General features: G+C 37.5%; 1 protein-coding gene across 2 annotated transcripts; it reads left to right on the forward strand.

Annotated features, from left to right (window-relative positions):
- Positions 1 to 4,114: 4,114 nt before the first annotated feature.
- Positions 4,115 to 6,316, forward strand: LOC111603352 (ketimine reductase mu-crystallin). Of its 2 annotated transcripts, XR_002751678.2 has the most exons (4): positions 4,115 to 5,049; positions 5,311 to 5,508; positions 5,579 to 5,725; positions 5,995 to 6,316. XR_002751678.2 is itself a non-coding variant. In XM_023320898.2 (3 exons), the coding sequence occupies exons 1-3, from the start codon at positions 4,179 to 4,181 to the stop codon at positions 5,644 to 5,646; spliced, it is 1,137 nt and encodes a 378-aa protein (XP_023176666.2). In that variant the 5' UTR covers positions 4,115 to 4,178; the 3' UTR covers positions 5,647 to 5,812. The 2 variants fall into 2 exon arrangements, 1 of the variants encoding a protein (XP_023176666.2); XM_023320898.2 differs by lacking the exon at positions 5,995 to 6,316 and having other exon boundaries at positions 5,579 to 5,812.
- The last annotated feature ends 4,754 nt before the right edge of the window (positions 6,317 to 11,070 follow it).

Raw genomic sequence — 11,070 nt, forward strand, 5'->3', positions numbered from 1 at the left:
GCTGTAACTCACAGTGCACACAAGTTGGTGCCTGGTCCTTTTCGCGGGTGCAGTCTTTGGATGCGTGTTTCCCGGCGCAACGCACACATCTGGGAGCTTTGTGGCAGTAGCGTTGTGTGTGTCCAAATTCTTGACAGCGATGGCATTGTGTCAGGTCGTTGTATCTTCTTGGCAGTTCCACTGTGCAGCGTTGCCTGCAGACAACTCGAATGTCCAAAATTTCTTTGTTGTTGGGGGCCTGAGCCACGTCAACAAAAAATATATTTAGCGGTGTTTTGTCCATACGGCTCAGTGGGTTGTGCACATTTGTAATTGTGTGGCCTTTGGTTTCCAATTCCTTTTTAATTAGTGTTGTATCAGTGCTGGAGTGAAGCCCTTTGAACACGACTCTATATGGTTTGTCCTCCTTAAGCTGGTAGCAGTGGAACTCCAATTCCAGCTTAGTAAAGTGGTCTATAACTCTGCGATAGTCCTCACTGCATTGGGTTAATACACCTATGTTATTCTTCTTTGGCTTAATTACGTATGATTTAGCATCAATTACTTTATCTATTATCTGTTGAAGTAGGGCCACAGACTTGATGTTTGGACACCATATGGGGGGCGGACGAGGTTTCGGTGTAGTTTGCTGGTCGGTCAATACTGGGGCTTCTGGAGCTACAGGTGATTCGCTGTAGTCTTCATCTTCTTCTACGAGCAGTGAAAATCGATTTTCTGATATTAATGCTGCATTGCTGGTGCTTGGTTCGTCGAAGATGAGCCTTTTCTTGATGGTTTTTGGTGAATTTGGCTGTTTACGTTTCGTGTTTTTGTTGTTAGTGATGCCTTGCACGGAGGCGATATCTATTTTTGAGTTTATTGGCATGATGGAGGCTTGCCTATTTGCCATCACAACGTTAAGCTGGGCTTGCATTTCTGCATTTACCTTTACAGCTGTAGCGAGGTTATTGACATTAGATGTCATCGCGGATTGTGCTTTTGAGTGCAGGCGCACTCGCGCCAAGCGACGAAATTTCGTAAATTGCAATTAAAGCAATTGAGTTACGCGGAAGCAAGCGATAAGAAAACGCTGCGTGTGCGGTTTTTGTTGCTGTTGCGTTGAAGAATGCACCGCAAAGTTCTATTTTTAGAACTCTGCAGCAGTAGAGCTTAAGCGAAGGCTGTTCGAATTCACGTCTTTACAGGTCGAACGACTGATCGCGATTGAACATTTAATTGAATTTAATTATTATTTTATGCATATAAAATTCAATAAAATAAATATTTAATAATTTAATTAATTAATAAATAATATTTTATTTATATTTTAGAAAATTAAATTAATATTTTGCCAATATTTAATTAAATTTAATTTTTATTTCAATAACATTTAATTAAATAAAAAACTACCATTTTATAATTATTTAATTTAATTAAATCCTTTTTTCGGGTTTTAATAAAATGTATTTAATACATTTGATGAATATTAATTAAAATTTTATTAATATTTTATGAATGTTATAATTGAAGTTGTATTCATTATTTTCAGCTTTTACAGTTACAAAGCTAATGGCAAAGTGCTAAAGCCCAAAACATTTGCATTTGTTTTGACGCAAATTGTTAATAATAATTTGTTGTTGTTATTGTTTTAGTTGTTGTTGTTGTTGCTTATGCATTTAATAGTGATTGGATCGCTTAATTTTTCTCAATTTTTTCTTGCTTTTGTTTCGGCTCGTGTTCGCATATGATTTGGGTGTTTGGAGTTCGGAGTTTGGTGCCTGTGTTCGATGTTCGGTGTTCGGTGTTCGCTGCTCGCTGTTTGGTTTACATTTAATTTTTGGCGCTTGCCAAATCGCCAAACAATTTATTCAAAGTGTCGGCGACAATTCACTTTTCGTATTCAATTTTGGATTCAAATTCGCATTTGGCTTCGGATTTGGGGCGCAACGCTTGCGCAATGGCAACGCCAAAAACTTATGGCCGGCCACTTACCGCAGATCAAACCAAGGTCAAGCCACTCAGAACCAGTGCGAGGCAAGGCGCGAGGGCTCGCTTCGCTGTGCAGGCTCAACAGGTTCGACTCCAGGCAGGAGTCTGGGGTGGCTGGTGAGTCAGCATCAGCCGGCAATTGACTTTGATTTGTGGTGCTGATGGTGGTGCGAATAAATCAACAGCAAATGCAATTCCCAAGGCCGTGCCAGCCACAAAGGCGACAGCCACTGCCGCTGAGGGTGGAGCTGCGGTCGGGGCGAGCGGTCGCGGGCGCTGATGCTGCGCGAAAAGGTCAAGTCAAGAGAAATTGCACTGATAGGCGCCAAGACAAAAGTGAGAAAGTTAAAAATTATGTCAAAATTTGAATTAGTAGCTGAAGAGAAACAATTCGCAGCCAGGCAAAACAATGCAATAGCAAAAATGAATTTTTCCTATCAGCTGCTGCGGCCACTGTGGCTGCTGTGGCTGCAGCGACGGGAAACGCTTTTCACTTTCGCAAATGAGGCAGACGATGTCAGGGGCTTGACTCAGTTTCGACATTAAGATGCCGAGATGAACATGTCACTCGCCGCCAAGCTGTAGCAGCAGCAGCAGTAGCGAGAATCAGCTACGGCAGCAACCGCAGCACAGAGCCCGCCCAGCCATATGTTTTCCCTTTTGTGGTATTATTTCTTTTCGCGGTTCGTGTTGCGTCTCTTTTTGCGATCGGAGCACTCCCAACACACAAGTGAAAATGCTTTCACGCCCACAGCCGTGCTGGGAAAATGCAAGGGCTAAGATGAAAAGCGAGCCATTTAAATGAAAGTACTTTAGCCTCGCTCTAAGGCCAGTTCTTGATAATTAGCTACGGCTTGACTCAACGATATAGATCCTCTATCAGTCCATTTGACTGAGATGAGACAGCTTACAAGCAGGACACTAGCCGACGCCAGCAGACAGATCATCAGCTCCTCCCATGGGCAGCACAGTGGGGTTTTTGCATAAAATTATAGCTCTGAAACAATTGTTGAAGCTTTCAAATAAATCTGTGTAGAGGCTGCTAGGTTTACAGGGTGAATCAATATGGAAATGGAATGTTTTGTCACACGTTTTCGTCTGTTTGAAAGCTTCTAATGAGCCTCTGCTTTAATACAATATCAAAAAGGTTTTTTTGATTTTGACTCTTTGGGGATTCTGCTAGCAGCTTCTTTCATCCATTTGGCCAATTGCTTTTTTTGATATTTGGCATTAAAAGAAATCTAACAATAATTAGCGAAGATATCCACATGGAGCCCTTAGAAAAACAACCTATTTGGACGAGCGCAATATGTAGAAACGTACGATATTACAAAGTTTGCTCCAAATTAGCTAAAATAGTTGACCTATTTGAAGACGAAGTTTTTTATTTCAACATGGATATTTTGGGACTTAATGTATTTTTCTTTAACTCTATATATCATGTACAATTTTGATTTGTTTAAATGGCCAACGGAAATAACCGCGATAGCTGGCAGCAGTGCTGTTATGTATCGATATTAAATCATAGCAGTGAGCTTGTGACGCATATCGAATGTATATTTAAAATACTAAAAAACACGTCTCTGTTAGTTAACATTGAAAATAGGAATGTAAATTGCACCACAACATTCACTGTAAGATAACATTTGAAGTATGTTAATAATATGGCTTTCTCTGAATGTTAACATAGAAATAGTAGGGAATGTAAACTGCAACACAGCCACACTGAAAGATAACACTAACAGTACTAAAGTAAAGAAAATATTTAAAAATGTAAAAAATTTATTTCACAATTGAAAAACATAAGATATTAATAATATTTTTATATGCGAAATAACTCAATAGTAGAGCAATTCTCATAATGCACTTTGCAGACCTGACCGCGATATCGATATATTTATACAATATCCCAAAAAATACTAAATAAAATGTGTTAAATCTGGTATTGAACGGCCATAAACAGTTGAAAGTGATCTGAGATCACTGTTATGAAAGGCAGTTGATAACGAGCAGGTTGCAAATGCGTAACGTAATATATTTGGATTTACATATTTGATTTGATATTCCATTAGTTGTATTAGCAGGCTATGCGTTTAATGTCATATTAGCGTTTAACTTTTTTCTGCATGTTAACTTAGTCGTCATTGCATCTTCAAGATCCGTCCGGAGCGAAGCTTCCCAAGTAGCTAAAAATAGTAACTCGCTTGAAAATGAACCATCTGGTACCTGTGTTCTACAGCGCGGAGTCCGTGCGTCGCGTCCTCAACTGGCCAATGGTAAACGAAGCTGTCGAGGCGGCGCTCACGGCGGTCGTCATGCCGTCAGCCAATGCCCGGGCTGACCCAGCTCATGCGCGCTGTGACGATCAACATTCCATAAGCAACCATATTAAGTCCTACGTAAATCAGCCAACGCGAAGCATCACCCTTTGCAGCAAGGATCCGAGCAAGCTGCTACTGACCATGCCCGCCTTTGTGGGCAACTATCGCCTGTCGGAGGGCGGCACTGGCGGCGATGCCACCAACGTTGGCCGCTCGACGCTGGCCTGCAAGGTGGTCACATCATTCCGGTCTAACCAGCAGCTGCAGCCGCCGCTGCCGAGCATCAACGCCAACATTTTGCTCTTCAACGTGAAGACGGGCGAGCTTGAGGCTCTGATGGCCGGCACGGATATCACCACATGGCGCACCGTGTCCGCCTCCCTAGTGGCCACCAAATACTTATACTTCCGCCGCTTCGGTCCGAGCGCCGAGCATCAGAAGGACATCAACGTGGCCATCGTTGGCTGCGGCGTCCAGGGCCAACTACATGCCGCCGCCATGTGCGCCAATTTCCGGGTGAAACAGCTAAGCCTCTACAATCGCTCCGAACCGCGGGCCGTTCAGCTGGCCAACGAGTTGCGCCAGCGCATGACCAACGACCGAGACAGCTGCTACGCGCCCGGCTTGCCCGACATCAAGGTCTGCAGCTTGGCAAGCGAAGCCGTCGCACAGGCGGATGTCATCTGCATTGCCACCTACGCTCATGAGCCGATTATCTATGCCAAGGATCTGCAGGACAAGCGCGCCGTTCACATCAACGGTACGTCTTGGACAAATAGACTAACCATGAATGGACTTGTCCCTTAGCATCTGGTTGTTGGTTCCAGCTGGAAGTCCTCTGTATGGCTTGTTGCCTAGCCTAGTCTACGTACGCTTGGAACTCCATGACATGGCAGCTTATCTACTATGATGATTCCTTAATAACTTATGTGATATGAGGGATCTGCGAATCCATAGAGCTTGATGGCTTTTCCTATGTATAGACACCACTCATAACTCTCGTCTGTCGATTTGCTTTCAGCTGTGGGCGCTGGCGAGGTGCACTTTGGCGAGGTGGCCCCCGATATCTATAAGGAGTCGCTGGTCTATGTGGACTGCATGGCAAATGCCAGGAGCGAGCTGGTCGGCCTGCCCGCGCCCATAGCCGGCGAGGTGGGCGACATTATACTCAATGCTAACTATCCGGACGCGCAGGCACTGACCATATTCCAGTCGATGGGTGACTATAGACTTGAGCTGTCAAATTGAATTTGAATAAACTTAAATTGATTATCCCCCACACCACTAAGGAATGGCCGCCGAGGATGCCTGCGTGGCTGAGGCTGTGCGGACGGCGCTTCTGTCCTGCGACAAGTAAGCGGCATCAGCCCAATCAGTGGAACGATTGATCCATGGCCGCGACGATGTGCCCCCCGGATTTCCAGCAATCTTTTATAGTTAATAAGCAAATATATAAATATATATACATGCATGTGTGTATGTGTGTGTGTGTTGGAATAGCCATGCAATTGAAACACTGCATTTTTTTTGTAAATTTTTTTTTTGTTTTGTAATCATTTTAGTATTTTTTTTTTATTTTCAATGTTTTGTTGGTTTTGGTTTTTTCATTTGTTTTTGTTTTGTTTTGAAATTTGTTATTAATTAATTTCATTTTGTTTTACTTATTAATTTAGTATCTGGGTTTTCTTTCATATCGTCTGCTCAGCATCTGCTCGACCGCTTGCCCTGCCCTCTGCCTGCTGTCTACTGCCCTATGCCTGCGCTGCGGGCCCTTCACACCTTTTTCACACATCATCATCATCATCATCATCATCATCATCATCATCATCATGCAATTTCCATTTATATATATATAATTCTTGTTTTCTGTTTTATCATAGATGCTGTTAGCCTGTAGAAACGTGGCCTAGAACCCAGTGGGAAGTATTTTATTTCTATTATTTTTGTTTTCTCTTGTGTTGGTTTTAATTGGCTTTTGGGTCCCAGTCTAAGCCCTTTTTGCAAGCCGTGTGCGCCTTTCCCACTTTTTTAAATAATTTTTTAGCATAACTATCAAATAATTATTTATATATATATAAATATACACATATATATGCATATATATATATATGTATAATCAGTTTTTGTTTTTGTTTCTCGCTTGTCAATTGAAATTTTATAATTAATAAAATACTCAACAAATAATGTAATTTTTGGGCTTTTCTTGCGACTTCCGCTGCAAATGAGACACCAGCTTGTTGTTTGTATGTTTGTTTGTTTGTTGTTGTTGTATTCCATGTTATTGTTGGGCTCTAAGTATGTATATTTTGATTTCTGTTTTCTTTCTGTTTTAGTTTAGTTAGTACTATTTAAACACTTAATAGTTATTATGCTTTATTTTATGCCTTCTCAAAGTTTTGGGTTTCCTTCTCTCTTCGAATTGAGCGAAATCAATGGAAAATAAATCATAAAAATCTCGTTTTTGCTTCTTTTTTTCAAAACATTTTGCTTTTGTTTATTTTGTTGTTCAGTTCGCTTTCGCTGTGTGGCGAACCGAAACTGTTTTTAAAAAAATAATAATAAAAATAATAGTTTTGTTTCTTTTTTCAAATATATATATATATATATGTATGTGTATGTGTGTGTGTGTGTGTGTGTATATATATAATTTAAAATGTGCATTTTACAAATAGATTCGCTCTCGCTGTTTGCTTATGTCAAATCCAATCAACACCCACGCACTCCATCGATAATTGTAGAGTAAAAAAAAAAAGAAAAAAAAGCAATCGTAATAATTATAATTATAATTATAATAATAATAAAATTAATGGTAATAATTATAGTTGTATTAAACATAGCTTTAAATTACATTATTTATTTACGTGACAATAATTAAAAAAAATACACATAGACGTATGTGTGTGTGTGTGTGTGTATGTGTGTGTAAGAAAAAAAAGTTCACACTTAAGACTGATGGCTAAAATTAAAGGAAAGTACGCACATACATGCACATATCTATAATAATATAATTATATAATTAGTACGCATCTCTTGAAATGGTTCTCGATTTTGCTTTTTGCTTTTCGCTTTTTGCTGTATTTTTTGCTTTGCTTCGCTTTGCTTTGCTTTTTGTGGCTCTTTCATCGAATTTATTAAATTGTAATTAGGCATAAATTAATTATTATTATTATTTGTATTATTACATTTATATATGTATATTTAATATTTACAGTTTCTTTGCTACTTGGTTTTTTTTTTCTCTTTATTTTATTTTTTGTTTTTGTTTTTATTTTTGCTTGTTCTTCAGCTGCAACTCGTGCTGTTGCTGTTGCCGTTACCGTTGCTTTTGCTCTATTTCTCTGCTCTTCTCTCCGCTCTCAACTGTTGCTGCTTCTGCTTCCTGTTTCATGTGTGGCTGTCTCTATCTCTGTCTGCCCTATGCTTGTCTCATGCCCATTCGGTTTCGCTTTGCAATATTTCATATTTACTTTGTTAGCGCACTAAAACCTAATTTTCATTTCGTTTTATATTTGTATTGACTAAAGAAAAAAATGTGTTTTACTTTTGTTTTTGCTTTGTTTCTTTATGTTCGCTCTTGCTCTGTTCTCTTTACAGCTCTGCCTGTCTCTGTCCCTGTCTCTTTCTAACACACGCTAGCGCTTCTGCTCTTAGCCCTTCAATATTTTTGCTTAATTTTGTTAAATTATTTTTTTTTTGTTTTTTGTTTTTTATTTTTCTTTTTTTGACTTCGGCTTGAAAAAGCTGTGGAATTTGGGTGCCTTGAAAGTGCCTGAGGAAGAGTCCCCAACCCGCCCCGAACCTACATATATCAACTTTAGCTGGCATCTCTCTCTCCTCTCTCTCTGCTTCTCTCTTTCATATTTTAGTTTTTCATATATGGGCTTTACATACATATATATCTCTATATATTATTGAAACATTTAGCGTGGTAGTTTTTTTTTGTTTTTTTCTCTCATATTTTTAAATGGTTTTTGTTTGTTTTTTGTTGTTTTTTTTTTGTTTTATATATATATATATATTTCTATTAATATGCTTTTGATATTAATATTTAATACATTGTTACGCAGTAGTTCATTACAATTATGTTTTAAAATTAAAAAAAAAAAAAAAATATTTTATGTAATATATATGTTTATATATATATATATATATATATATATATATATATATATATATATATATATATACTATATATATATCATATATATAATATAATATATATATATATATATATATATATATATATATATATATATATATATATATATACATATATATATATATATACATATATATATATATATATATATATATATATATATTTAATAAAAACTATTACATTAGTTTATTATATTTAATAAGAAGTAATTTTCTTTCTTTTTCTTTTTTTCTCAGATGTGTTTTCTTACATATATATATATATATATATATATATATATATATATATATATATATATATATATATATATATATATATATATATATATATACATATACATATACATATGCATATACATATACATATACATATATATAATTTATATATTTACTTTAAAGAGTTGGTACAACTTGTTGAAAATTTAGCGTTTTTGTTGTTGTTGCTACATTTGCGTGGCATTATATAAAAATGTGTTTTTTATGATTTTCTTTATCTTTGATAAATATTTCAACTATTTCTCTTTTATTTTGTGTACTCCTTGTCTCACTTGCTCTGCATAAACCGTTTTATAACTTTGCTAATGTTTTTGCATTTGCTTGGGTTTTCTTCTTCTTGTTGTTGTTCAGCGTGTGTGTGTGTGTGTGGGTGTGCCAATACGATAAGAAATATACACTATTGGATGTAACAGAATTTTGATACAAAATAAATGATATAAAATTCAAATGGAAACACGAATTCGAGTTCGAGTTTCATTTAAAACTTTGTAGAAATTTTGAAAGTGCGTTATATGCGTCAGGTGCGTCAGATGTGGAGGAATACAATTGGTTTGGACAAGTCAGAGTATAAAAATTACTGGCATAATTATCGTTAGATGTATGTGTGTGTATGTAGGTAATGTTATGTATTTATATATAATGTATATATAATTATGTATGCATAAATGTAATTGTATTTCTCATATGTGTGAGATGGTGTTGATGTGTGTGTGTGTGAACAACATTACAACTAAAACCCATTGTGTGTCAGTATGTGTGTGTGTGTGTTTTAAGTTCATGTTACTGTTGCTGTCACATGTTACTGTTCGCTTACTGCTGTTAATGTAACAACTGCTCTGCTATTTGCTGTTATCTGTATCTATTGCCGTTTTCTTTTCCTTTCTTTTTTTTTGGCATTTTCCTTCCTCAATCTACGCTAATTTTTGCTATAATTTGTTTGCTCTTGTTGTTTTGCTTGTTGCTGTTGTTGTTGTCGCCTGTTACTATTAAGTATTAGTTTTTATCATATTTTGTTTTGTAATACAAAGAAAACGGTTTTCTTCTATGGATATCAATCAGACGCCGTTGTCGGCGTGCATTTTCTGGTTAACTAGTTGCTAATTTACATTTACCTTTTGTTTTGTTTTTCTTTTTTTTTCTCTTTAAATTATTATATTATAATTATTATTATTATTAACTTTCTGCTGCTTCTTTACGTTGTGTTTAATATAGTTAACAAAAAAAAAAAAAATACACGTTTTTAGCAGCCTTTTTAAACAACTATGTAGCTCTTCATCTCTCCTCTTTTCGACCACATCTTCACTCCACATCTCTTCTATGCTTCTCTCGTTCTTCTGCTTTTGCTTCTGCTTCTGCTCAAGCTTTAGCTTTAGCAATCCAGCGTTCGTCGTTAGCTTCGAACCAATTCTCGCTGTCTTTGCTGTTTTGCCTTCTTTCATTATTCTTATGTTTTGCTGATTTCTTCTTGTTTTTTTTTTTGCTTTACGCTTGTTTATCACATTTAATATATATATATTTATATTTATATACATATATATATATACACATATATGTATGCATGTACATATATATATTTATATATGCATATATAGTTGTATTTAATTTAGTATTGTTTTTATTTTTATGCATTTGCGGCGCGCTTTGCTTGGGAGGCGTCAGTGGAAATTCTTCGGGTTGTTCTTGCTGGTTTTTGTTGTTGTTGTGATTGTTGTAGTTGTTGTTGTTGCTCTATCCAACTGCAGCAACTGAAGCAGCAAGTGTATTCGTTAACTGTTGGCAGTGTTGCTTAACGTCAATGGGCGCACAATCTACAGCAATTCCTGCTGTAGCAGCAACAGTTGTTGCTGCTGCTGCAGTTGCGCCTGTTGCTGCAGCTGCTGCTGCTGCCAGCGCTTATACATGCCCAGATAGGTGCGTGTTGTTGTTGTTGTGGTGCTGGTGGTGCTGTTGCTGCTGATTGTTGATGCTCCTGCTGCTGCTGCTGCTGCTACTACTGCTCCTGCTGATCCGATGCCTGTCGCTAACGAGGGCATGGCCAGTCCAGGCAGCTGCAGTTGATGTGAATGCAATGTTGTTGCTGTTGTTGTTGTCGATGATGCTGCGGCTGCTGCTACTGCCACTGATTGCAACTTGTAGTGTGTGGCATCCATCACAGTCTCATAGCAATAGGCGGCCGCATCTAGTAATGTTGTGGCATAATAGCTGCTGCTGTTATGCAGCCGCCGATTACAGTAATTATTGTGTATGATGTTATTGCTGCTGCTGCTATTGTTGCTGTAGTTATTGTTGATACGTTGCTGTTGGCTAGCAGCTGCTGCTGCGGCGGCGAATTATGAATTGGAATTGC

The sequence above is a fragment of the Drosophila hydei genome, unplaced genomic scaffold (genome assembly GCF_003285905.1).
Source record: "Drosophila hydei strain 15085-1641.00,03,60 unplaced genomic scaffold, DhydRS2 tig00000250-arrow-arrow-pilon, whole genome shotgun sequence".
Taxonomy (NCBI): domain Eukaryota; kingdom Metazoa; phylum Arthropoda; class Insecta; order Diptera; family Drosophilidae; genus Drosophila; species Drosophila hydei.